This window comes from Rhinopithecus bieti, unplaced genomic scaffold (assembly GCF_001698545.2).
Source record: "Rhinopithecus bieti isolate Rb0 unplaced genomic scaffold, ASM169854v2 scaffold_39857, whole genome shotgun sequence".
NCBI classification, from domain to species: domain Eukaryota; kingdom Metazoa; phylum Chordata; class Mammalia; order Primates; family Cercopithecidae; genus Rhinopithecus; species Rhinopithecus bieti.
The window spans coordinates 442,776-468,834 of NW_016816641.1; the positions used below are offsets into that span (position 1 = coordinate 442,776).

Sequence of the window (26,059 nt, forward strand, 5' to 3'; positions counted from 1 at the left end):
TAGAGGCCAACCCAGGACGGAGCATCGGGTGGAGGAAGGGCGGTGGGCAGACATGTGGAGGGGTGCTGGCTGCGGGGGCAGGAGACTGAGCTGCCTCCAGCTAAGGGAACTGAGTGCCCCTCCATGTATAACAAGAAGGCCTGACCCACAGCTGGTGCAGGGCCTGCCTTGCCAAGGCCCCAAATTCCAGCTGCAGGCTGAGCTGTGCAGGAGGCGGTGAGAGCAAGGCTCCCCATCAACCCCTCACCCAAGTGAAGAAAAACACCACCAAATGCAGAGACAACCTCATTGTGCTGCTTTTAATTACGAAAGATGTAAAATGATGCATTATAAAACTTGGAAGCAACTTTATACAAATTCCAATCTTTAAATATGGTTGAACAGGGTGCCCTGGGGGTCAGGACACTGGCAGGAAGTCTGATTAGTTGCTGGGATGGTCCCATCCATGAAACACTGGACACATGCTGGGAACCATCTGTGCATAAATCAGAAGAGCCAACAAGAGTGGGAATGGGAAAGGTCTGCAAATACGCATATGGACTTGAAGATACAACACCAGCTCAGGTAATATACAGCTCAGGTAATATATAGAAGAAATGAAACAGGAGAAACAGGACAAAGGAGAATTCATGACATGATCAAGAAACCCTTCTAACGCTCTATGTCCTAAAACCCACAACCATACAGAAAGAAAAAATGGAAATGCAGACAGGTTTTTAGTTCTGTGCTGTTTAACTGCTATAAGTGAGAGTAGTACAATGATCGATTTCTTGTGACAAAACTAAATATTGAAAAATAGTTTACTCTGAAGTATGCAGCTGCTTCAAATGCTGAGGACCACAACTGGTTTTGTTACAAAGGCCACAGTGAGTGCAGGCTCATGTGCTGTGGGCCAGGGCGACCCTGCCCATGGTGAGTCCTCCACACCTTCTCGGCAGAGTGGGTTGTACAATGCCCAAAACCTTTCGCAAGAGAAGACTGCACTCACAGACCTAAGGACAAATTGAATTCAGTGCTAAACCATATTGCCCCTACTATACGCCCCCAAATAAATCCCTTCCCTTGGAGGCCTGTTTTCACAAGTCACCTGGAGAACCCCTGTGGGGCAGTGGGGTTCACTGTGTAGGTCTTGGGGTCTCCTGTTGCCAGGCAGGGTGGCTGCTGTGCAGACAAACTGAACTGGGACCCTGACATGATGATACCCACGGGTAAGGCACTATGTGAAAAGTGGACTATGCTGAGAACTGTTTTATAAAAACACAACTCTTATAATATCAGCACCATCCCCTGTTGGGAGTGAGATCAGCTTTGGGAGCCCTTTGACACAGGAGCTGGCTTTTTTTTGGCACACTGGGGAGCTGGGTAGCATTGCCACTAAAGGCTCTTTAACAAAAAGTCTCCCCTCTGAGGTCTCGAGCACAAAGGGATCTGAAAGTGTAACTGGGAACAGGGCTGGCAAGGGCAGGCCAGCAGGCCCTTCCTGAGCTGGAAATGAGGCGAGGAGAACTCTGGTTTGATTTCCCAATTCCACAGCAAAGATTTGGGGCAAATGTGAAACAGATTCCAGAGGAAGGTGGAGGGGCACCCCATGAGGGTTATTTTAAAGATTACAGGCAAGGTCAGAAGATAGAAATGGAATGAGGTCTGGAGAGGCTAACCAGCCCAGGGTATTGTGACGATGGCTCCTTTTACATAAGGGACAGGTGTGCCAGATTCAGACCCTCATTGTACAGCCTTGCTCCTCTGGGTGGAGCAGTCCAGCGACCCTCAATACACTCCAGGGTCTCCTGGAAGGGCAATGGCTGTCCAAGCAAAAATCCTGGCATCTTTCGTCTCTCCTTCAGGGTTCTCCTCCTCTCTACCCTGTCCTCTCACAGCCTAGATCCCTCCCCTGCAGTGCTCTGCCCCCTTCAAACCTACTGGCTTCACCTAAGTTAGAGGAGGCAGGCGGTGGTTGAAATCTGGTCCATCTATTTTATGAGAGGGTATTAATGACTAACGATGGTTCCCTGAATTAGGCCTTCGTTTTACTATAAACTATTTTTTCAACCTTAAAGAATGAATCTCTACTTGAAGCAATTTAGAGCCAAACATGGATCTGAGAGGGAAGATCTTCCTGGGTGGGGCCCAGACAGGGTCCCTTAGGGACCTCACCTGCTCAGCCCTTTCGGATGTACTCAGAAGACAGCTCCCACCCACCCGCATGGAGCACAGCCCAAGGAGAATGCAGTGCCCGGCTTCACTGTGATTTGGTCACCTAGTGTTAAAAGCATATTAAAGTGCATGCTTCACCATAGGCACGAGTGCTAGAAAAGCTAAAGCTCTGAGAAGATTTGGCAGGGAAGGGGGATAGCTAGAGATGAGCCTGCCTTACAGCATGGCGGACGCAGTCATTCATCATGCACTGCACACGCTGTTCTGCAGCACTCACTCCAGCACACGAGTGTGCTGCCACGCACGTGTTAGGTGCTATGGGTTCAACAATGAATAAGGCACTGTCCCTGCCCTCAAGGAGCTTATGGTCTGGGGGGCTGACATTAAACTCCCAGCCCACAGAGCCACCGCTCCTCCAGCTGCTCTTAGTGGGGAGGTCTGTGCTTGTCCGGAGTTTGTCTGGAGGCCACTGAGTGTGAGATAGCTGCAGTCCCTGTCTTCCTTCCCCACTCCCCAAGAAGGAGCATAGTTCTCTTCAGGCTCATCAGTGCCAGGGGACTCTTTTCAGTGACTAATAAAATGGTCTTCCTCTTCCTCTGGTCCATAAGGAAAAGGTGTACTTTTCTGAAGCAGCAGAAACCAACTGGGAGAAAATGAAAATTAGCCTTCAGTTTGCCTAACTCAAGCCTGCTTTCGGACTTGTGGCAAAAACTTCTTCATGTCATAAATCAGGCATGGGAGAGAGCCATGGGGTCCGCTCAGCCTGGGAATGTCCCCTGCTGGAGGGCCTCGGCCTCCGGGTCAGGTCAGAGCAGGCATCGAGGTGCCCTCTCCGGGCCACCACTCCAGGCTGAGCCTCCCACTCCGGACTCGCCTTCGGTGCAGCTGGAGATCAGTGGTTCTGAGCACTACACAATGCCACGGAGGCCTCCAGTGACATGATATTTCCTACTCTTACACATCGATGGACTGGAAGGCCAAGAAAAAGATGCAATGGAGATGAACTTTCCAGTTCATGGGAAGCTCCAAGCAGCCTGCCTGCTGCAACATGACTTTGGCCACAGGCTGGAGAGGCAGTACATAGCCGTGTGATCTGGAGGAAGCCACAGTGTCTGAGATGGGACCTCATCTGAAAGCCTGGAGCTGTGGCATTGGTTCCTTCTATGTCAAGATAACGAAAGCCGGCAGTCAGCTGGCTCCATTCTATTCCATTCTATTTTGGCTGTTGCAGAAAAAACATTCTTCTGTTCCACTGCCTTCTGTTCACAGTCTGTCAGCTCGAAACGTCTCTTCAACAGAGGGGTCCAGCAGGCCCATGCTGGAGTCACTTAACATGTTGAGTCCGTCCAGGCTCAGGGGTTCAATCTGCAGCTCCTCTTCCAGTGGAAATGGAGTGTCCACGTTCAGGCTGACCTCGGGCAGGCCTGCCAGCGCACTGTTGAGGTCTTTGAACAGGTTGGTGCTGGAGTCTTCTGAAAGGGGTGGCCAGAGAGGAAAACAGTACGCTTAGGAGGCATGAAGGCTCCAGGCTACGAAGCAAACCCAGCTGATGACGGTCCCCTAAACTGCTATCCCACACGTCCTTACCACCCCTAGGCCCACAGTTCTTGCCCTGGAGTCTACATTCTTGTCAGTCAGTTGCACAACTCCCAATTTTTGCAAGTTTTTTTCCTTTTGAACAGTCATCAGTCACCTAAGATGAAATCTTTCTTTTTTTTTGAAACAGAGTCTCACTCTGTCACCCAGGCTGGAGTAGAGTGGCACTATCTCGGCTCACTGCAAGCTCCACCTCCCGGGCTCACACCATTCTCCTGCCTCAGCCTCCCGAGTAGCTGGGACTACAGGTGCCCGCCACCACACCCGTCTAATTTTTTTTTTGTATTTTTTAGTAGAGACGGGGTTTCACTGTGTTAGACAGGATGGTGTTGATCTCCTGACCTCATGATCCGCCCGCCTCGGCCTCCCAAAGTGCTGGGATTACAGGTGTGAGCCACCATGCTCGGCCAGATGAAATCTTTCAGAAAAGGCTTTGACTGCCAGGCCCACCGCCCTGCGTCACGGTCTCTGAGGCTGGACACCTGCATCTCAAAGAGTCAAGTCGACCCAGGCAACGTTCGCTTTTTGCTTTATATAATATTATGTTGTTTAAACTATCTTATGAAGGTACCTAAACACATAACAAAATAAAAGCAGTAAAGAAGCTGAGGGGTGGCTCACTCACCTGTCAGGATGGTGTTTGGGAAACTCCCGCAGTTGGAATATGGGCTTGGTCTCAAATGAAAAGAGTCCTGCAGTTCTCGGGAACCTTGTTGCACCAGTGGCACCTGGAAGCATCAAAGGTCACGTGAGGAAGGCCACACCTCTGCTTCTAAGGAGGAAGGGAGTATTGCAATGTGCTCCCAGAGCAAAACCTGACTTGCAAACTAACACATATTCCCTTCTTTCCAGGATCCCAGAGTGCTTTGCTCTTGTGGTGATGTATGTACGATATTCTTGTCAGGGAGGCAGATGCTGGGGTGGAGGAGGGGCCCCTGAGGCCCACAGCGCGGTGACTTTTCCCCAGCCCACTACACCGTCCCAAGAGATACCAGTGGTCATGGTTTCTGTGGCCCCTCAGACATGTCTCCTCAGCCTCACCAAGGCCTTTGTAAACTGCCTTCTGTGGGAACCCTTCAAAGGCTCTGTCTATAACCAAGAAAGTATGGATTCTTTTCTTCCTTGGTTTCTTTCTTCCTCTTTTTTCTTTAAAGACAGGGTCTCTGTTGCCCAGGCTGGAGTGCAGTGGCGCGATCTCAGCTCACTGAAACCTCCACCTCCCAGGCTCAAGCAATCCATCCACCTCAGCCTCCCAAATAGCTGGGACCACATGCCACCATGCCTGGCTAATTTTTGTATTTTTTGTAGAGACGGGGTCTTGCTGTATTTTACCCAGGCTGGTCTCAAACTCCTGAGTTTAAGCAAGCCACCTGCCTCGGCCTCCCAAAGTGCTGGGATTATGGGCGTGAGCCACTGCGCCTGACCTATTCCCTGGTTTCTAGAAAACTGAGAAAGTGGAAGCCTTTCCTTTTCACACTCAGAAGGAGGAAACTCAGGCAAGCCTCTCCCTATGAGAAAGCCTCTATGAGGACTGGTTATAACTGTGGCCAATTTTAGGTTCCTTTCCTGAAATTTAATTTTCTAAGCCATTTAAAAAAATGTCTCAAAAGAAGAAGTTTCCATCATTTTTCAGGGAGACACTGATTCCCATCTAGACTAAAATGGCTCTTTAGAAAACATGGAGGCAAGGAGGATTGGTTCTTGCCACAAAGCTTCATCTGTGGCCTACTTAGGAAACAGTTATCTTAATTTATTTTATTATTATTAAGTTCTTGGCCGGGCACAGTGGCTCACACCTGTAATCCCAGCACTTTGGGAAGCCAAGGCGGGTGGATCACTTGAGGTCAGGAGTTCAAGAGCAGCCTGGTCAACATAGTGAAACCCCGTCTCTACTAAAAATACAAAAATTAGCTGGGCGTAGGGGTGCACACCTGTAACCCCAATTACTCAGGAGTCTGAGACATGAGAATCGCTTGAACCCAGGAGGTGGAGGTTGCAGTGAGCCGAGATCATGCCACTGCACTCCAGCCTGGGCGACAGATAAAAAAAAAAAAAAAGTTCTGGAAACTGTTCAACCCTTCTTCCACTCCTTAATCCATCGGAGGGCCCAGTCCATACTTACTGAATACTATTGAATACCATAAAATCTAGGAATATTAAAAATAGTCAAGTGAGGGAGAAACTAAACTGTAAAAGCAAGTGGCCGAGTTGAAAATACCTTACAGAAGGAGCTCCCCTCACTCCCCAGGACTGAGCTGTCCCCAGGAGGCCACACGCTGTGCTAGGTGCACCAGTCTGGGTTCAGGCAAAACGCAGCGCCACCTTCTGACCCTGCGGTGGGAGCAGGTGCCATCCTCCCTATGCCTCAGTTTCAACATGAGGGCACTGAGGAGGTGGGTGCTGTGTCCCTTCCAGCGTTCATGATTTTACACTTCTACAACGAGAGTGTCATCAAGTCTCCTGCCAATTATTCCAATAGTTCCTCTGCGGAAGCCTGATACTAAATAACACAGCCAGAGCCAGCGTTTTAGGGCCAAAGAAGATGAAAGGCTCTTCTAGCCACAGAACACATCCAGAACCAGGGAAGTGGCATGTCTGGTCTGCTTGGTTCTGAGTTCTACACAATGAACAACCTAAATGGTATAGTTTATGCACCAAGGGAGGGGAAGGCAGGGGCGATCCACCCACCTGTTGAGGAAAGGCAGGGCCTGGCCTCATGGACTGCTGGTCAAAACCCACATCTGGGAAGAAGTTGGTCAAAGATGAGCCCTTCAGAGAGTAAGGAGGTGACCATTTAGCTTGGAACTCAGAGCAAAACAAGCATTCCCTCTGCACCAACACTGCTGCTAGGACTCACCTGGGCTGGGAGAAGCTGAAAGTCTGACTGTGGCAGTGACGAGGCTGCCTGGGGCTGCTGGGCAGGGGCCTCAGGGGTGCGGGGCTGCTGCAGGAGGGGCTGGGTGAGCTCCTGGGGCGCAGGGTAAGGGGGTGGTGGGGACACCTGGGCTTGAGCTTCTGTGGGCAGGAAGGAAAGGTGGCTTCGGTCTGAGGACACCATCTGCAAAACAAACACACAAAGCCACTAATGAGCTTCTGCGTTTCTAGTGTTAAGTCCTTTAGGGTTAGGAAATGTCAGAGTGAGAGGAAGCCTGAGATTTTCCTCACCGCGGTGTCCTGTGCAATGCTGTGAGAAGCCCGTTTCTCTTCCTTTAAAGTATATCTCAAATTTTACTTCCCCACAAAGCATGTTCCATTCAATGACAAGTTCTATTGTCTTAAAAGAACTAAACAAGAAAACAGTCAATTTAACCAATTTCCTTTCAGTTTTCTACTTGAAAATCATGTTTTGTTTTGTTTTTTTTTACAGCCATGTCTTCTGGTTAAAAGTGGAAGACTGAAAAAGGCCCTTAGCTCTGCCATCTCCCCAAACCCTGTTAAGACACTACAACATTAACCAGCAATAAGCATTAATAAATAACACTAAACAATAACACAGAACACTAAATGATAACAAACAACACGAGGACAAAGATAACGGCAGAGAAGAAAATGGCAACAAAAGCTGGAAAATGAGAAGCAGATGGCCAAATGGTAACTGGCTTAGCAGAACTGAGAAAACCCAATGCTAAGCTGGCAGTGAGGAAAAACCAGGAGGCAATCTCATTTACAGCACTAAATCCCCACAGGGCTCTGGGATTGGGGACAGCAGGGAGCAGGGGCTGAAGCTAAAACCAGGAGGTTCTGGTCAAAGTTTGTGTAAGGGGCAGTCGGACCTGCAGAGCCCTTGCCTTGACTGTGCTTCTACACACTGGCCCCCACCACCCCGCCGCCTGCCAGGAGACTGGAAGGTTCCACTTCTGAGAGAATAAAACTAAGGGACTCTGGATATTAGAAGGTGAGGTACTTTACTGAAAACACAGGGTTTAGAAGCAATTTCATGATCAAATCTTAAGATCTCCACCTTTCTTTCCCAACCCGGCTCTCAGGATGCTGGAATCCAGATATGCCGAGGTGGGACGTTGGAAGAGTGTCCTTTAGGGAACCTGACAAGGCCTGAGAGAGAAAATCTTTTTTTGTTTTTTTTTTTTTTTGGAGACAGAGTCTTGCTCAGTCACCCAAGCTGGAGTGCAGTGGCACGATCTTGGCTCACTGCAACCTCCACCTCCTGGGTTCAAGCAATTCTCCTGCCTCAGTCTCCTGAGTAGCTGAAATTACAGGAGCATGCTAACACGCCTGGCTAATTTTTGTATTTTTAGTAGAGACGGGGTTTCACCATGTTGGCCAGGCTGGTCTAGAACGCCTAACCTCAGGTGATCCTCCCGTCTTGGCCTCCCAAAGTGCTGAGATTACTGGTGTGAGCCACCGCGCCTGGCCAGAGAAGATCATAAAACTTATGACACCAGAAATTTCCCAAGGAAATGACCAAGCTAGATCATTCTACAATGAAGACCACACTCAGCAGTGCTGCCCACATACGCAGAGCTGCCAGCCAGCTTCTCAGTGTCCTGTTTTCTTTCTTTTTTTTTCTCATTTACATATTTTTATTTGGAAATGTTTATATTAGTACAAGGAAACAATTTTGGAGACACTGGATGTCATTAGTTATCACTAGTTTATTATAAAAGTGAAATATGGAAATTATTTACATGATGAAAGATTTCAGAACTTCAGTGGAATGGGCATCTTCACATTGATGCCATTTCAATAGTGACTTATTTCAGTCTATGTACTTTCCAAGAATGTCACCGTCTCTGAATAGGAAATAATCCTTGTCATCTAGAACTATTTTGGTGCCTCCATATTCTAAGAGAAGAACTTTATCTCCAACTTTCATGCTAACTGGCTGAATCTCTCCACCCTTTCCTTTAGATAACCCGATCCAACAGCGACTATTGTTGCTTGCAGTACTTTTCCTCGCGATTTTTCTGGAAGCATAATGCCTCCTTTGGTTACAGTTTCAGCAGCACTCCTTCCAACCAATACTCGGTCAAAGAGTGGAAGAAACTTTCTAAATGCTTGTCCCGCCATGACTCCCTTCGCCTCAGACTCGTACTCTGCTCTAGCGTAGCACTGCAAGGAGAGAGCCCCTCAGTGTCCCGTTCTTAAACGTGAGCAGAGCACCGAAGATCACCAGGCCCCGAGGAAACCATCTGCCATGAAAGTCAGAAGCCAAAGCAGACACACACAATCTTGAAAAGATGTGTGCAGGAAGTAGTTGTGAAAAAACAAAATCAGCATGACAATATTTAGGCTACTAAGAAAATCCTTATCTATTAGAGATACATAATGAAATATTTGCAATTTTTAAAAGCAGGGTATGGATGAAACAAGATAATAAAGCTGGCATGGTGGCTCACACCTGTAATCTCAGACTTTGGGAGGCTGAGGCGGGTGGATAACCTGAGGTCAGGAGTTTGAGACCAGCCTGGCCAACGTGGTGAGACCCCGTCTCTACAAAAATTAGCCAGGTGTGGTGGCGTGGACCTGTAGTCCTAGTTATCTGGGAGGCTGAGGCCAGGAGAATGGTTTGAACCTGGATGGCAGAGGTTACAGTGAGCTGAGATCACACCACTGTACTCTAGCCTGGGCAACAGAGCAAGACTCACGTCTCAAAAAAAAAAAAAAAAAAAAAAGTTAATTGTTGAGGCTAGATGATGGGTATAGGAGGACTTACTGTATTATGGTTCTCTTTTTTCATGCAATTAAAAAATTTTTATTATAAAATAAATTAGAAAAAAATGACCACTAAAACCTTAGAGAGAAAAATATGATATTGCATCTGTGGAATATGTATGATGCTATTAAAAAGGAACACTGAGAGAACAAAAAAGAACTCATAGCAATTTTAAAATGAGAGCAGAAATGAAAAACTCAACAGAAGGGTTGGAAGATAAAGCTGAGACACTCTTTCAGAAAGCAAAGCAAAACAAACAAGGAAGCAACCACAGAGAAGGAAAAGAGGAGAGAGAGGAAATAAGGATATTAGAGGAAAAGTCCAGGATAGTCAACATTCGTAGAGTTCCAGAGAGAGAACAGAGAAAACTGAAGGGAAGAAATCACTGAAGAAACTTTATTTCAATGTTCTTTAACATTTCCCAGAAATGAAGGCTGTGAGTTTCCAGATTGAAGGAACACACCAAATATGCGGACTCACGCCAAGCCACATTATCTTGAAGTTTCAGAACATTGGGGACAAAAAGATCTTACAAGCCTGGGGCGGAGTGGGGATTCCATGCAAAGCGTTAAGAGTCAGAATGGCACTGGATTTCTCAATAGCAACTTAGAAATGAAAAGGCAATCGATTCCAAGGGAAAATTATTTCAAATTTAGAATTCTATATTCAGCCAAATAATAATTAAATGGTAGATCAAATAAAGACATTTTAAGTCATACAAAGTCACAGGCACTCTTTCCTGTAGAGCTACTAGAGAATTTATTTTTGAATGTATTGAGATCTGCCCAACTCCAAGAGTTGGGGACTGAATTAGTAATACACATAAATACATACAGATAACCTAGGCTAACAAAAAAAGTCAGACATTAACTCCCAGGAGGAAAAAATTCTCATTTTCTTATTTCATGGTATACTATATGTCAACTCTAACTATATTGTAACTATAAAAACACTAAATATTGAGTATTGCTCTAACCAAAATTATAATAAATGAGGATGGTGGGTAGGAAATTGTGTGTGTGTGTGTGTGTGTGTGTGTGCGCGCTCATGTGCGCACATATGTGTGTGGTGGGGTTTGTGGGAGAGTGGAAAGAGAACTAAATTCTAACCTTCATTGGTAGGATGTCATTAGATAATGCCTAACACCAAAAAATGTAGAACAAAAAATGCATAAAACAACATGGTTAGGCCGGGTAAGGTGGCTCATGCCTGTAATCCCAGCATTTTGGGAGGCCGAGGCGGGCAGACTGCCTGAGGTCAGGAGTGCAAAACCAGTCTGGCTAACATGGTGAAACCTCATCTTTACTAAAAATACAAAAACTAGCCAGGCGTGGTGGCACACACCTGTAGTCCCAGCTACTTGGGAAACTGAGGCAGGAGAATCGCTTGAACCTGGGAGGTGGAGGTTTCAGTGAGCTGAGATTGCACCACTGCGCCCCAGTCTGGGCGACAGAGTAAGACTCTGTCTCCAAAAAAAAAAAAATAATAATAATAATAAGAAGAATAACAACATGGTTATATCAAAGAGATTAACTAAAATGGTTGACGGTAGCCATCTCTAGGCAGTGAGAAATATGCCTAAGGACAGGGGGAAAGACCACTGTTTTTCTGTAACAAGTCCTTTAGAACTATTTGACATTTTAAACTACATGCATGAGTAACATTCACTTTTCAAAATTTCCTTTTTTTAAGAGATAGGGTGTCACTATGTTGCCAAGGCTGGTCTTGAACTCTAGGCCTCAAGCAATCCTCCAGTCTCTGCCTCCTGAGTAGCTGGAATTATAGTCAGAACCACTGTGTCCAGCAACATTCATTTTAAAAAAATTCTAAATATTAAACAAATTAAAAACACATCTGAAAGGGGACACTCTGGCCAGACAGTCTCCTTAAAACGTAGCTAAAAAGCAAGAATACTTTTAGATCTTATAAAAGAATCTTGCAAAATAAAATGAAAGGCAATTCAATAACATAAGAACCATGAAAACAATAATTATGGACTAGCCTGGGCAATACGGTGAAACTCCATCTCTACAAAAAAAAAAAAATACAAAAATTAGTTGGGTGTGATGGCGTACACCCGTAGTCCTAGGTACCTGGGAGGTTAAGGTGGGAGGATCACCTGAGCTCAGGGAGTTCAAGGCTACAGTGAGCTGTGATCGTGCCACTGCACTCGAGCCTGGCTGAGAGTGAAATGCTGTCTCTAAAAAAAATAAAAATAAAAATTATGGCAGGGCACAGTGGCTCATGCCTGACACAAGGCACACTGGCTAATTCCAGCCCTTTGGGAGGCTGAGGCAGGAGGATCATTTGAGCCCAGGAGTTTAAGACCAGCCTGGAAACATAGGGAGACTCTGTTTCTTTCTTTTCTAATTTTAACTGAGACAGAGTAACTCTGTCACCCAGGCTGGAGTGCAGTGGTGCAATCCTGGCTCACTGCAAACTTCCGTCTCCAGGGTGCAAGCAATTCTCATGTCTCAGCATCCTGAGTAGGTGGGATTACAGGCGTGAGCCACCACGCCCGGTAATTTTTGTATTTTTAGTAGAGATGGGGTTTCGTCATGTTGACTAGGCTGGTCTCAAACTCCTGCCCTCAAGTGATCTGCCTGCCTTGGACTCCCACAGTGCTAGGATTACAGGTGTGAGGCACACACCCAGTCCAGGGAGACCCTGTTTCTACAAAAAAATTTTTTAAATTAGCTGGGTGTGGTGACATGGGCCTGTAGTCACAGTTACTTGAAGAATCCCAGCTGAGGCAGGAGGATCGCTTGGGCCCAGGAATTCAAGGCTGCAGGGAGCCACAATGGTGCAACTGTGCTCCAGCTTGGGCGACACAGTGAAACTTAAAAACAAAAATTATGAAATGTCCTCTCACCCTTGCCCAAAAGAGATTACTCATACAATCAAGATGCCACAGCTAGTAATTGGTAAAAAGGGACTAATAACAAGATCCTCTAACTCTCTGTTGTGTTCTGTCAACTCTTCCTTCTAAATCATTATTAATTTATGGTGAGGAATGATGCTGTAACAGATAGAGGATATGACCAAAGGTTAAAAATACATTCCTCGATGATTACGGTAAGGAGAACCACCTCTGAGTTTAGAATTTATAGGACGTTTCAACCCCTGTGTTTCTATAATGGGTTTTGCTTTGCTTTTCTTTTGAGACAGGGTCTCACTCTGTTGCCAGGCTACAGTGCAGTGAGGCTATCTTGGCTCAATGCAGCCTCGACCTCCTGGGCTCAAGCAATCCTCCCACCTCCACTCTGGAGCAGCTGGGACTACAGGCGCATGCCACCTCACCCAGCTAATTTTTCCATTTTTTTGTATGGGTGTGTGACTTTTAAATGTGCCTCTTTCTCAACAGACTTCTTTTCATCCTTACAAAGAGATATAATCCTCAATATACTTAGTATTTAATGAACAATAAAAGTATTGTTTCTCAAATCTGTAGACAATTAGGGAGGAGGTCTAATTCGCTCTCAAAGCTTCAGGAGGGTATTAAATGTTTTCTTTGGCTTTCCCCTATGGCTTAATGTACTTATAGAGTTAATGACTGATTTTTCCATGACAACTTTGAAATCCTAACCTGGTTTCCCTTAGTTATCTTAGATTTCTCTGGATGGCATTCTCTTTAACCTACTGTTCCTCTCAACCCCAAGTTTGTGAGTTAGTGACTGTAGATTGGTCAACATTTGCTTAAAGAGTAATGAGCACAGCAAATCTGCTATTATTCTAATAGAAAATCATTAATTAGGCTGGCCATGGCTCATGCCTGTAATCCCAGCACTTTGGGAGGCCACGCTGGGAGGACAGCTTGAGCCCAGGCATTTGAGACCAGCTTGGGCAACATATCGAGATCTTGTCTCTATAAAAAAAAATAAAAGAATTAGTCAGGTATGGTGATGCATGCCTGTGGTCCCAGCTACTCTGAAGACTAAGGTGAGAAGATCGCTTGAGCTCGGAAGGTGAGGCTGCAGTGAGCCGTGATTGTGCCACTGCACTCCAGCCTGGGCGACACAGTGAGACCCTTTCTCAAAAAAAGAAAAGAAAATCATGAATTCATTCTGCATTATTGACACTTCTGCTCTGCTCTGATTTCACATATAAGAGTGAACAGATTGCACTTGAGGCCTCGTGGGTGCTTGCTGTAATAATGGGTGTAATCCAAAATAGTAAAGAGGAGGAATGCACTTCCTATATCTTGCAGTCTGTTTCACTGTAGTGGTTGGTCTGTCTGTGTGTGTTTACCTGGGAGGTAGGATATGGGGCCAGTGGGCTGGTTGAAGACAGCTGTCTGCTGAAACCTTGATGTGCTTCGGGGCCAGGAGAAAGTGTCAGAGGGCTGACGGGAGGCTGCCGACGCCGAGACGGGCCACTGAGGTTTGTGGTGGAAAGAGATGGGTTGCTAAGGGAAAATAGACGGAGCGAAGGGTGAAGAGCAGATGCGCTGGGAACAGATGTCTGTGGGTGGTTATTTAGGGAAGAGGAAAGCACAGTCTTATTGAGTGTGGCTTGGATGGAGGGGTTACTCCGAGAACTCTGGAGACCTGGAAGACAACAAATTCACAAGTTACTTATAATTTCAGACCAAATCTTTTGTTTTCCAAAAATGAAAGAAAACTGTCTACTGTCACATGCGACAATGATTCTGTAGGTAAAGGAGCTCCTGGACAGCTCTCCTACAGGGACAGCATCCGACGCACCAATGACAAGGAAAAGATGCCCCTGCACTAACAGAGACGGAGCCATCAAGATGAGAATGATGTTTTCCCATGATGGGGGAGATCGTCTCAACAACTCCTAGGTGCACAAAACTAGGTAAACTGGGGGGTAGCAGAGGCAAATGTTCCAGGTGCTTGGCCCAGACCCAGGGAAAGGACCCTAGGTCTGTACAACAAATTCTGTTTAGAGCCCCTGAGGGTCTCTGTCCCAAGCACACTGCCTGCGCCCCCTGCTACCTTTGGAGAGCATCCTTTCACGGCGAGTCACGGTCCTTGAGGAGCTGTCTCGGTGGTCTTTAAGTACCCTCAACACACTAGGGAGTCATAGGAGGGGACACTTCCCTGTATCTCCCACCCCAGGGTCCCTCTTTGATTTTCTGTTTCCCAGGAAATTGTTCATCACAGTCTATTCCAACTCGAAAAGGAAGTTTTTGCTGATGCTTTATTTGGGGGACGGGGCGAATTTTATCATGAGTAAGGAAGTTTGGGAGAGAGATTTTTGCAGCGTAGGCTGCTAGGGCATGAGCTCCATGAAGCTGGAGTTCCTGTCCTATGTCCTGCTGGTTCCTCAGCACCTGGCACAGGGCCTGGCATGGAGCAGCTTTGTTCAGCGAATCAATTATTCGGCTGCTGCTGTGTGTATCTCAACTGGCAATACCTATGTTTTAACCTTCAGCCCATCTTGTACCAGCAGTTGGGGTGAGCAGAACTATGTGTTGTTTTGTGTTGACAAAAAATTTAAGTGTTTGATAAAAGTTATGGAAAGGAAGAAATGACAAAAACCCAGCATTTTGAGCTGGCAAAATTATTATTATCATTATTATAATTATTATTATTTTTTGAGATGGAGTCTCACTCTGTCGCCCAGGCTGGAGTGCAGTGGTGCGATCTTGGCTCACTGCAAGCTCTGTCTCCTGGGTTCACGCCATTCTCCTGCCTCAGCCTCCCGAGTAGCTGGGACTACAGGCGCCCGCCACCACGCCTGGCTAATTTTTTTGTATTTTTTAGTAGAGACAGGGTTTCACCGTGTTAGCCAGGATGGTCTTGATCTGCTGACCTCGTGATCCACCCGCCTCGGCCTCCCAAAATGCTGGGATTACAGGCTAGGCCTGGCTAGGCCGGGCGCAGTGGCTCATCACCTGTAATCCCCAAGCATTTTGGGAGGCCGAGCGGGGGCTCACGAGTGCAGGAGACTAGACCCATCCCTGGCTAACACGGCTGAATCTGTCTCTACTACATATACAAAAAAATTAACCGCGCGTGGCAGCATGCGCCTATAGACCCCACCAGCTACTAGGGAGGCCTGAGGAGGAAGAACACTTGAATCTGGGAGCGGAGGTATTGCAGTGAGCACGACATCACCTCGCACTCTAAGCCTGGGGAGCAGAGCAGACTTTGTCTCAAAAAAAAAAAAAAAAAAAAAAAAAAAATTACCTATTTTAAGAATCACGTAGAGACTTCACTTGCCTATATTTTTAAAGGTAGGAATAATACTATGAAAAGCCCTTACATAAATCCCCACTCATCACGTCACAAAGAGGTAGTGGTCAGCTGGGCTCAGATAATAATTAGAGCACGCTTGTGGCTTAGCTTTCAAAATTCATCAGAAAGAAAGCCAACATCTCTTAAATATCTTGAAATCTCGTGTGTACCAGCATTTTAAGGACGTTCAATAGAAAATATAGAAACTGCGTCCACAGCCTGTATCCCAGCACTTTGGGGGCCGAGGTGGCGGACCACAAGGTAGGAGATAGAGCCCGGAATCTGGCTAACACAGTGAAACGCTTCCCTACTAAAAACAAAACCAACAAAAAATCTAGCTGGGCGTGGCTGGTGGCGGCGCCTGTAGTGTCCCCCAGCTACTCCGCGGGAACTGCAGGCAGGAGAAACTCGTTGAACCTGGGAGGCGGCCTGCCATCGACGGCCGAGATCCGGCACTGAGCACCTCCAGCCTGGGCTCAGCCCGAGAGCAAGCACCCCATCCCTCAAAAAGAAAAATATTACATAAAACATAGCCCGAAACTGGACATTGGTTCTGACATGTCGGAAATAATGCTTTTTTGAGAAGACAACCAGTGACTAAGCAATAAGATCTTCAGTAGAAGCAAAGTGTCAAAGGCCACTTAGAAAACGCCAGGGGCCCTTCCTGAGCCCAGCGGAGCTATCGACTGATGCTGTTGCTGCTTCACTTCTCGGACCTAGATATCTCCACTACTCGAGGTCACCCAGCACGTCCACGCGGAATTGCCCACACTCGCTGGAATCCTGGGATAAAGGTTGAGAGTTTCTCTATGAAGCAAATGTGTTACGTATCGAACACCCGAGACTCAAGTCGATGCCCAAACTTCGCATACTATAAGGCATACTAAAAATGCCCCAAAAACCCCCCCCAAAAAAACAACATAGAAAGGTGCTCTCTGAAATAATTCTTCCCACCGACCTACACGCATGTCACTTCCGGCCCAGGCGCACACTCCATCCCGCCCCGCAATATTCGTAGAGCAAACTTCCAGGTGACCCCACCTCGAAGGGGACACTCTCCACTCCTTGTGGCTCGAGTTACTGATTTGCACTCGGCGATGCATCTCAGAGTGAAGGGCAGCAACACTCTTTCACCTGGAGACCATCATCCGAGATCCCTTCCAAACGAAATGCTCCACACACAAACTTCCTAGGTAGGAGTGTTAACAGCAAGGGTTATGCACCCCTAGAGTAAGAGGCTTACACCTCCCTAGACACTTGACAAGCGTATGCCGGCTGTGGCTCCCCGCCTGTAGGCCCCCAAGGAGGTGGATCACTTGAGGAGGAGTTCGGACGCGCCACCCGTCTCTACTAAAATACAAAAAATTAACCTGGGCTGGGGCATGCCTGTAGCCCAGCTACTAGGGAGGCTGAGCGGATTGCTGACAATCTGGGAGCGAGAGGTAGCAGTGAGCCCAAGACTAACTGCACTCAGCCTGGGAGACAACGAGACTACGTCTCAAAAAAAAAAAAAAAAAGAAGAAAAATTATCGCTATTTTTAGAATCCATCGTAATATTCACTTCTTATTTTAAAGGTAGGGAACACGTTCCCTACATAAATCCACCACTCACCAGTCCACAAAGAGGTCAGTGATCCAGCTGGCTCAGATAATAATTAGAGCTACAGCTGTGAACTTAGCTTTTAAAAATTCATGCAGAAAGAAAGCTCAAGCATCTCTTAAACATTTTTGAAATCTGTGTGTACCAAGCATTTTAAGGAGTTCATAGAAAATACAGAAACTGTCACGCCTGTAATCCCAGCACTTTGGGAGGCCGAGGTGGGTGGAGGTGAGCCTGGTCAACATGGTGAAACCCTGTCTCTACTAAAAATACAAAAACAATTAGCTGGGCATTGTGGCACATGCCTGTAATCCTAGCTACTCGGGAGGCTGAGGCAGGAGAATTGCTTGAACCTGGGAAGTGGAGGTTGCAGCGAGCTGAGATTGTGTCATTGCACTCTAGCCTGGGTGACAGAGTGAGACCCCGTCTCAAAAAAAAAAAAAGAGTGTCAGGCTTCAAACAAATGTAGTCATAATTTCAATATGGACAAGCAAACCCATAGAGTAATACCCAAGTCCCGTTCTGGGTAGCATCTTTGTATAGCTAACGCTGCATCTTTAACTGGAACTGTGAGTGATTTCCACTTAATACACAGATATTAAGTAGAAATATTTTCATCATATCTGCTGTAAATTTTCTAAAATGCAAAATATTCCCTTTAGAAATCTAATGGAAAATGGGAGGAATCCAGAGAGATGGCCTAAATTATAAACTGTCATATGTTGATGAGAACCACTAACACTGTTCAGCCAACACAGAGTGGATGCTTATTTCTTGGCTCCCATGTCTTATTCCCCAAGTCCCCAGATACAGGAGTGAGTGAGGATGACAGGGAATGAGGTTCAGCAGAGCTGCCTCAAACTCATCAACCCAGGAGAAACAGAAACGTCCAAGAAAAATGTCTACAGGGTCAGGAGATACAACAAGGTACATTATCGTCTCTAATTGAGATGCAGTCATTCTCATTCAGTGATTCACTGAACACGCCACATGGGTGGGGACCACACATGATGAAGCCACCAGGTCACTGCTAAGCAGGAGATACTCACCAGAGGAGCTTCTTATACCCAGGTGGGTCACAGCAGCTGGGATGTTGTTCACACTATTCCCCACACTCATACTCCCAAAGAGGTGGTCGGTGGTTTCCAGGGAGGCTGGCAGGGGCGTGGAGTAGTGGAGGTTGGTTAGATCTGGCAATGACCCTCCAGTGTTCAGGGTCCCCAAAAAGGGTGAGAGGCCTAGGTTTTGACCATTATGTGGAAAAGCACTGAAAAAAGAAAGATTAAGAATGACTTTCTACAATGTATTTGGCTGTTGGGAAACCAAACATGGCCGAAACCTTTTCCTTGTCAAATAAGAGCATCGGCTACAAAAGACGGAGGTCCTGGTGTGGCCTCTCTCATTCTGAGAACACGGGTGCTCAGCTTAACCTCTCCGAAACACACTTCCTCACCGACTACCAGTGCCCACATTACAGGAATACTAGATTAGGGTCTAGAATAATCAAGACCAGATTAGATTATGATGCAGAAGTATTCTGAAAATTATAAACCCCTCTACAAAATATGAGGCACTGCTCTCTATTTATGTAGTTCTTTTTGCTACATTTCTAAGTTATCTTTGCTACCAGAAAAAGTATCTCTGAGTAACCAGCTACCTTCCAATATACCTTCCAAGATATATTTTTTTAATTACAGTCTTCATAAACTTTAAAGTGACAAAGAGATGTTGCCACTCATTCATCACAATCTGTGGGCTGGGCACCGTGTGCCAGGCAGCGGGCCGCGTGCTGGTGGCACCATGATGAACAAGCAGATGAGTATGTCTGGGGTCAGGCCTGCTCCTGAAATGTACAGGCCTGGAGCAAGCGTATAAAAGGAGGCCCGCATACCATCTGTTTCGATTTTTAAAACTTATAAATCAAATGAACAAACCCTTACATGAACTTTGTTCTGTGTCTATCCTGACAAATTATACCTCATAATAGCCTGCAAGGCCAGATTTACATGTAGAATTCTCAGACTTCTTGGAGTTCTGTGCCAGAATACACAGGGAGAGGCAGCCTGGCCCTCAGTCCACGTCCCCTTCTCTTCCGCCTAGTCCTGTTCCGCACTGCAGTGCACGCACATGGCTATCCCAGCCTATGCGGCCAAGCTCTGTCCACACCTCGCTGACTTTCTAGCCACCCCCAGGCCTAGCGGGTGTACAATGGTGGTATGTTCCCTTTGGGAATGAAGCCCTCGCAAGTGCGGGGCCCAGGGAGGGGCCTGCTAGCCAGGTCTGAAAGGACCTTGTTCTTGGAGTTCACAGATGGGCAAGAGAGACAGCCTGGGAAAGCAAGTAACTGCAACGTGGCAGGAATCGCGCTGTGCTGGGTTTGAGAAGGGGTGTGTGTAACCAGTGGGTACAAGTGACACCGGGAGCACAAAAGCAGGAGTTGTCCATGTCAGGATGGGCTGTAGAGGGGACGGGTTTGCCATGGACGTGACACAGTGTGTGCATGGAACTGCGAGTAGCTGGGCATGGCCAGGTGTCAAGTGTCAGGGCAGAGTGTGGGGAGGGAGGGCAGCAGATGGGGAGGGAGAGGCAGGAGGGAGAAGATGTGCTGTTCTCAGGAGTCTGGATCAGGGACTGTGGAAAGAGAGAGGCCAGGTTAAGTTGGAGAATGGCATTTCAGAAATGTCACTGTGGTTCCAGTGTGGAGGATGGCCTCAGGGAGCAGAAAGAAAGGCAGGGAGAACCAATTAGAAGGACCACCTGCAGTGGTCCAGGGGTGACCTAGGAAAAGAGCAGTGAGGGTGAAGCAGAGGAGAATGCAGGAGAAGGTGCCACCAGCCAGGAGCAGAGGGAAGTTATGAATTCCACTGAGGACACTTCATTCCCTCCTGCATGCATCAGCAGAGCACCTCCCAGGGGCCAGTCACTGGCATCTGGGCTTCAAGAGACTGAGCCATAAGGAACATAACTGGCAACATAATACAATTCAGTAGTGCAGTGATACAGCCTGGAGGGAGGCCATATGGAGGGAAGCCCAGCTGACCTGAGGAGGCTTCTTTGGAGGACATCTGAGCTGAGTTTAAAGGCTAAAGAATTCAGGTGATCTAGTCAGGAAAAAGATTTCAGGCAAGTTCACAGCATGGGCAAAAGCAGGGAGGTGTGAGATCACACGGTGTGCCCTCAGAACTGTGAGGATTCAGACCATGGGAGGGTGGGGTTTAGGAGGGCTCATTAGTGGTGGAGATGGAACTGGAAAAGCAGGCAGAGAGCACCCGAGGCTGGCACTGATGAGAGGACGACACAACGCCAGTGGAAGGCTGGAAGCAGGGTGGGCAGTGTTGGGGAGAGAGGTATCAGCTTTTCTTAGGACAGCACAGCTAACAGACTTGGGGAAGGGGTCCTGGGGTGCAAGGAGCAGACCTGGAGGTGGAGAGGCACACTGTGATGCTGCTGAACGGTCCAGCAGGAGGCCATAAGCACAGGGACAGAGAGGCAGGGTGGACTCTAGAGACAGGGAAGTAGAACTCAAGAACAACTCTGGGGCCTTTGGCCTGGGGACTGGTGGAGCCCCCCAGTTCAGACAGGGGACACTGAAGATGTGAGCAGACCAGGAATGAGGGCAGGGGTATGGATGAGATCATGAATTCTGTTTTGGCTTTGAGTTTTTGCTGACTAGGAAGACATGCAGGGATGCAGCAGGGATATTTCTCATTTATGTACAGGAGGCAACTGACATTCTCAAGGTTCCATTGAACAGCAGATGTGGAAGCCAGGGCATGGTGGGTCGAGGATGGGTAAGCAGTAAGGAACACTCGAGAGTAAATATGCTTTCAAAAAGCATGACTGAGAATTCTGGAAATGAGGGAAAGTTAATTAGCAGAGAAAGGCCTCCGCAAATCCAGTAGGAGGAGGACTAGGGAGTGGTAAAGTGGCCAGCCTGATTAGGAGGGACCCCTGTGTCCCTAGACTAGAGGAGGGTGGTGTTGGGGGAATCAGTGGCAGAAGAGAGATGAGCACGCACTCCTGCCAGCCTCGCCTCACTTTTCTTGGTAAAAGTATGACTGGGCGAACTGTGGAGTCTTGGAAAGAAATGAGGCAGCAGGAGAGGTGTCCAACCGGATGGTGAGGAAGAAGGATCATTTTGGTTGTAGAAAAACTGAATATAAATTTTGTCTTTTTATTTTATTTTGTGTTTTTTTGAGACACAGTCTTGCTGTGTCGCCTAGGCTAGAGTGCAGTGGTGCGATCTTGGCTCACTGCAACCTCTGCCTCCCAGGTTCAAACAATTCTCCTGCCTCAGCCTCCAGAGTAGCTGGGATTACAGGTGTGCACTACCATACCCAGCAAATTTGTGTATTTTTAGTAGAGACAGGGTTTTGCCATGTTGGCCAGGCTGGTCTCAAACTCCTGACCTCAAGTGATCGGCCTGCCTCAGTCTCCCAAAGTGCTGGGATTACAGGCATGAGCCACTGCGCCCGGCCTGAATTTTGTCTTTTAGATGGCTGGAAGTATGGAACTGTTTATAGGGTTAAAGGTCAAGGACTAGAAAAATAAAATTGAGACCTCAGAGTCCTCAGCGTGAGAGCAGATGGGCTTTCTGACTGAGAAGAAAGATCCATGGGTGATCAGGTGGGAGTGAAGGCAGAGAGAGCAGCGGCGCGGCAGGGAGAAGCGTCCAACGGCACAGAGCAAGGATGGAAAAAATGTGACCACTGTGAACCAGGTCATTAATAATGTTCACACAGTTCCTCTGCAGCTGGGAGAAATACAGGTGGGTTCCTTTCCAAATATAGTTACTACCTAAAAGAGTCACCACTGATCTAAGGAAAGTAATGCGCCCCCGGGTTCAAGACCCTCTAACGACTCCCATCTTCTCTGTGCAGATCCAAGCAATACAAGCCTCCATGAGCTCCAGGCCCACTCCTGCCTTGGGGTCTTTGCATTTGCTGTTCCTGCTGCCTGCAGCCCCCTCCGCGTCGCCTCACACTATCAGAAAGGTTTCCTCAACGACTGCCGGTGGCTGCCTGTCCACCTGCTACAGTTGTGTCTCCTTCAGTGCATTTACCCACACCTGACTTTCGCCGTGCTTTGCTTGTTTCTGCCCATCTTGCTCTACTAGATTATTAACTCCTCAAAAGCAGGAACTTGATCTGTTTTGTTCATTGTTTTACCCAGTGCCAAGAATTAGGGGGTCAATAAATATGTGCATGACTAGGAGTCACTGAATGGAATTCTATCTGTAACATAAGAGCAAGAAAGCAACTTTCTCCACCTAAAAAACACCTGCTTTAAAACTCTCCGGGTTGGCCAGGCATGGTGGCTCACCTGTAATCCCAGTGCTTTGGGAGGCCAAGGCAAGTGGTCCTTTGAGAGCATCACCTGAGGCCAGGAGTTCAAGACTGACCTGGCCAACATAGCAAGACCCTATCTGTAAAAACAAAACAGGCTGGGCGTGGTGGCTCACGCCCGTAATCCTAGCACTTTGGGAGGCCGAGGTGGGTGGATCACCTGAGGTCATGAGTTCAAGACCAGCCTGGCCAATATGATGAAACCCTGTCTCTACTATATATAAAAAAATTAGCTGGGTATGGTGGTGCACGTCTGTAATTCCAGCTACTTAGGAGGCTGAGGTAGGAGAATCACTTAAACCTGGGAGGCGGAGGTTGCAGTGAGCCAAGAGCATGCCACTGCACTCCAGCCTGAGCGATAGAGCCATACTCCATCTCAAATAAATAAATAAATACAAACAAAAAAAATAAAAAAACAAAAAACCAACCTCTTGAGGGCTAAAGTACTACAGCTCAATTCTATAATGTAGGCTTTCAGAGCCTGAAGGTTATCTGATGGTTAAGCCAAAATTGATTCTTGAGGAAAATATATATATATATTTTTTTCAAATTTCCATTTTACCAGGAAGCCCCTGAACCGGACTAGGTTGAGGGAGACTCCCTTGAGGAAAATCTTGCCCCTTCCATAGGAATGTCCTGCACCCCTCGGCAGCCCGTCTTTTGTTGGGCATGTGTCCTGGCAGGCTTTCCCACTTTCTGAAGCGAACATCAACCCGTGGCGCAGCTCAGCAGATTACCTGAGTTTATGTTTAACCTGCCAAAAAGAATGTCTGAGCTCCAGGTACTCAGTAGGGAGTGCGTTGAATGCGCTGCTGTGATATACTCACAGGAAGCTCTGTTGGGGGAAATCATATTCAATGATTGCTTGAAGTGGATTTAGTTCACCCACTGACCCACTGGTGATTGTATGTACTAAGTCAAATCATGCAAGAATCCCATTTCCAAACCACATTATTTTGGCCCTGCAGCCTTGCTGGTTCTGAATTGGCTTCGGTTCCAAGTGGTGGGACTGCTCTCACGGACGCTATGATAAACATCCCCAGGAAGCCTTCTCTGGGCTATCTCAGGACACAGCCCATCGAGTTCCAAGGGGTCCTCTCTGTGAAACTCCCCAGCAGCTGTCTGTACCATCCCACGTGGCACACCAGCCGGCCCTCCCAAGGCAGTTTCTGTTAAGGCAAGGGCCTCATTCTCTCTTTCATCTCCTCGTTCTCTTTTAGACTCAACTTCCTCATGAACTTCCTTTTTCATTTGCTTGTACTATATATATTTTTGTAAGTTGTCTCAAACCTTTTAGGGAGTGAAGTTGCATACTATTAAATCCACTAACAAATTGCTTCATAGAAACTTTTTTGTACTGCATATGGAAAATATATTCATCTTCCATTTATGTTTTTAAATTGTGGTAAAATAAATATACCATAAAATTTACCATTTTAACCATTTCTATGTGTACAGTTCAGTGACATTAAGTACACTCACAGAAACTCTTTTAATTAACTTCTGTGCCACCAAGCTGCCAGGTGAACTGCTGCTTCCCTTTTCCTCTGGCCAAGATGCCACCGATGCCCACAGCCTGCCACAGCTCAGGGCTGGTAGGCTCCTCTTGATTCCCGCACATTTGTGCTTCTGACGCTGCTTCTACTCGGAGAGTTGTGTATTTACCAAGAGTCAGTTGTGTGATTCTCAAACATACTTATGTCAGTTTTATTTGTTATTATAGTTATGTAATTTAATTACCTTAAACAGATGAAATATGAGTATCAAAAGAGAGTGGCTGTTTTTATGAAAATGCAGTTGACTTTCAATTTATACGTAGCAAGTTACGTTTCTGAGAGTTCTGTAACAAAGCAGTGAGACTTGCCTTTTGGGAAAAACCTTCAAGATAGTCCCTGAAACATGAACAGAAAGAATATTACTTACTTGCCACCTCCAACATCACAGGATCGAGGGCGTCCTGACAGGGATTGAATCTGAGAAGAGACAACGAAAGCTGGTCTTACTTACTGTAAAGCCAAATTCAAGTTTTTGAAAAGTGTCTTCGTAAGGATCTTGAGGCTCTATTGGGCGCAAGTGAGAGTTCGCGTGTCAGCAGCGTCCTCACAGAGCAGACTTTTAGGTTTTGGCAAGACTTTTTTAAACTAACTTCCAGGCCTAAGGGAGGCATAATATTAATATATTTTCTTAATTTGATGCCTTATCAATTTACCTTCTGGATTAATATTAAAAGGCCAATGTTTTACACATAGAGCTTTTTATGGAGTTTTCGTTGTTGTCTAGGCTGGAGTGCAGTGGTGTTATCTTGGCTAACTGCAGTCTCTGCTTCCTGGGTTCAAGCGATTCTCCTGCCTCAGCCTCCTGAGTAGCTGGGATTACAGGCACACACCACCACACTCGGCTAATTTTTGTATTTTTAGTAGAGATGGGGTTTCACCATGTTGGACAGGCTGGTCTCAAACTCCCAACCTCAGGTGATCCACCTGCCTCGGCCTCCCAAAGTGCTGGGATTACAGGTGTGAGCCACTGCGTCTGGCCGACGTAGAGCTCTTAAATAAACATTTCTTTTCCAATTGGCTTGAGAGGAAATGAAATACATAAAAGAAAAAAACAGGGTGAAAAAAGAAATGAATGTCAGAAGAAAATAAGATATTTCAACTAGAATATAAGCTCCAGCTGGACAGGAATGAGTACTACAAATCCACAAGAACCAAGGGAGATGAACATCTCTTTCCAGAGACCAGTCCCTGGTACTCAGGGAGGAGGGCATACCACTGCCCTCTTTGGTGGAGAAGATGTAGTTGTCCCTGATAAAAACCTCCACAACCACATGTGCCTCTCACAGCCAAAAGACATAGTGTGGTTGCTTCTCCTGTGTTTAAATATGTGAATTTTAAATCACATCTCTTTTTTACTTCCCAAATGGTTAAACATCAAATACATCTTGCTTTTACAAAAAACCTTTTAAGACAACTGTAATGCTAATGGTGACTCTGGTAGACTTGGCGGAAGAAAATGGAACTGGGCCAAAGGGATCCTAAATAGGTGGGGATAGTTAAGTACACAGGCAATACAAGCAATTGCAATAGAGCATCCTTAAGGGCTGGAACAGATTAACTGTTTTCTTTCAAAGTCAACACAGCTTCCCTCTGGGAAGAAAGACCAAGGCAAGAACCGTGGGACCTCCCTTTCTTCCACAGTGGGTGAGGTGTACAGAGAGCCGAGGTGGAGGTCAGCTAGCACAACTTTAGATACAAATGCTCAAAGGCGCATGGAAATCATAGTAAAACAGATGACTTGTCAACTGACTTGGAGGACTCAGGTCAAATGCCCTTGATTTAAAAAGGGCTATCTGGTATACCAGTAATTCTGGACGGAAGCTGGAGACTGGTATAAAGTGCTGGCTAAAAAACAGAAAAATCTGCCTATGACTTACAACGAGGTTTCAGACCTTTTCGCAAAACAAGTAAGAAACGGGGACTTAGCAGGT

General features: G+C 46.7%; 1 protein-coding gene and 1 pseudogene across 7 annotated transcripts in view; both read right to left on the reverse strand.

Moving 5' to 3' along the window:
- Positions 1-272: 272 nt before the first annotated feature.
- Positions 273-26,059, reverse strand: part of CRTC3 (CREB regulated transcription coactivator 3) — a 122,758-nt gene continuing 96,971 nt past the window's right edge. For 5 of the 7 annotated variants that reach the window (XM_017855002.1, XM_017854999.1, XM_017855001.1 and 2 more), the window contains 7 exons: positions 24,496-24,545; positions 18,277-18,494; positions 13,673-13,971; positions 6,608-6,808; positions 6,439-6,519; positions 4,376-4,478; positions 273-3,626 (listed from right to left, as the gene is read on the reverse strand). In XM_017855002.1, the coding sequence (XP_017710491.1) occupies positions 3,418-3,626; positions 4,376-4,478; positions 6,439-6,519; positions 6,608-6,808; positions 13,673-13,971; positions 18,277-18,494; positions 24,496-24,545 (1,161 nt within the window). In that variant the 3' untranslated portion in view covers positions 273-3,417. The remainder of the gene's footprint in view (positions 3,627-4,375; positions 4,479-6,438; positions 6,520-6,607; positions 6,809-13,672; positions 13,972-18,276; positions 18,495-24,495; positions 24,546-26,059) is intronic. The other 2 variants (XM_017855003.1, XM_017855000.1) reach the window with 1 other exon arrangement.
- LOC108517222 (10 kDa heat shock protein, mitochondrial pseudogene) lies at positions 8,264-9,115 on the reverse strand (annotated as a pseudogene).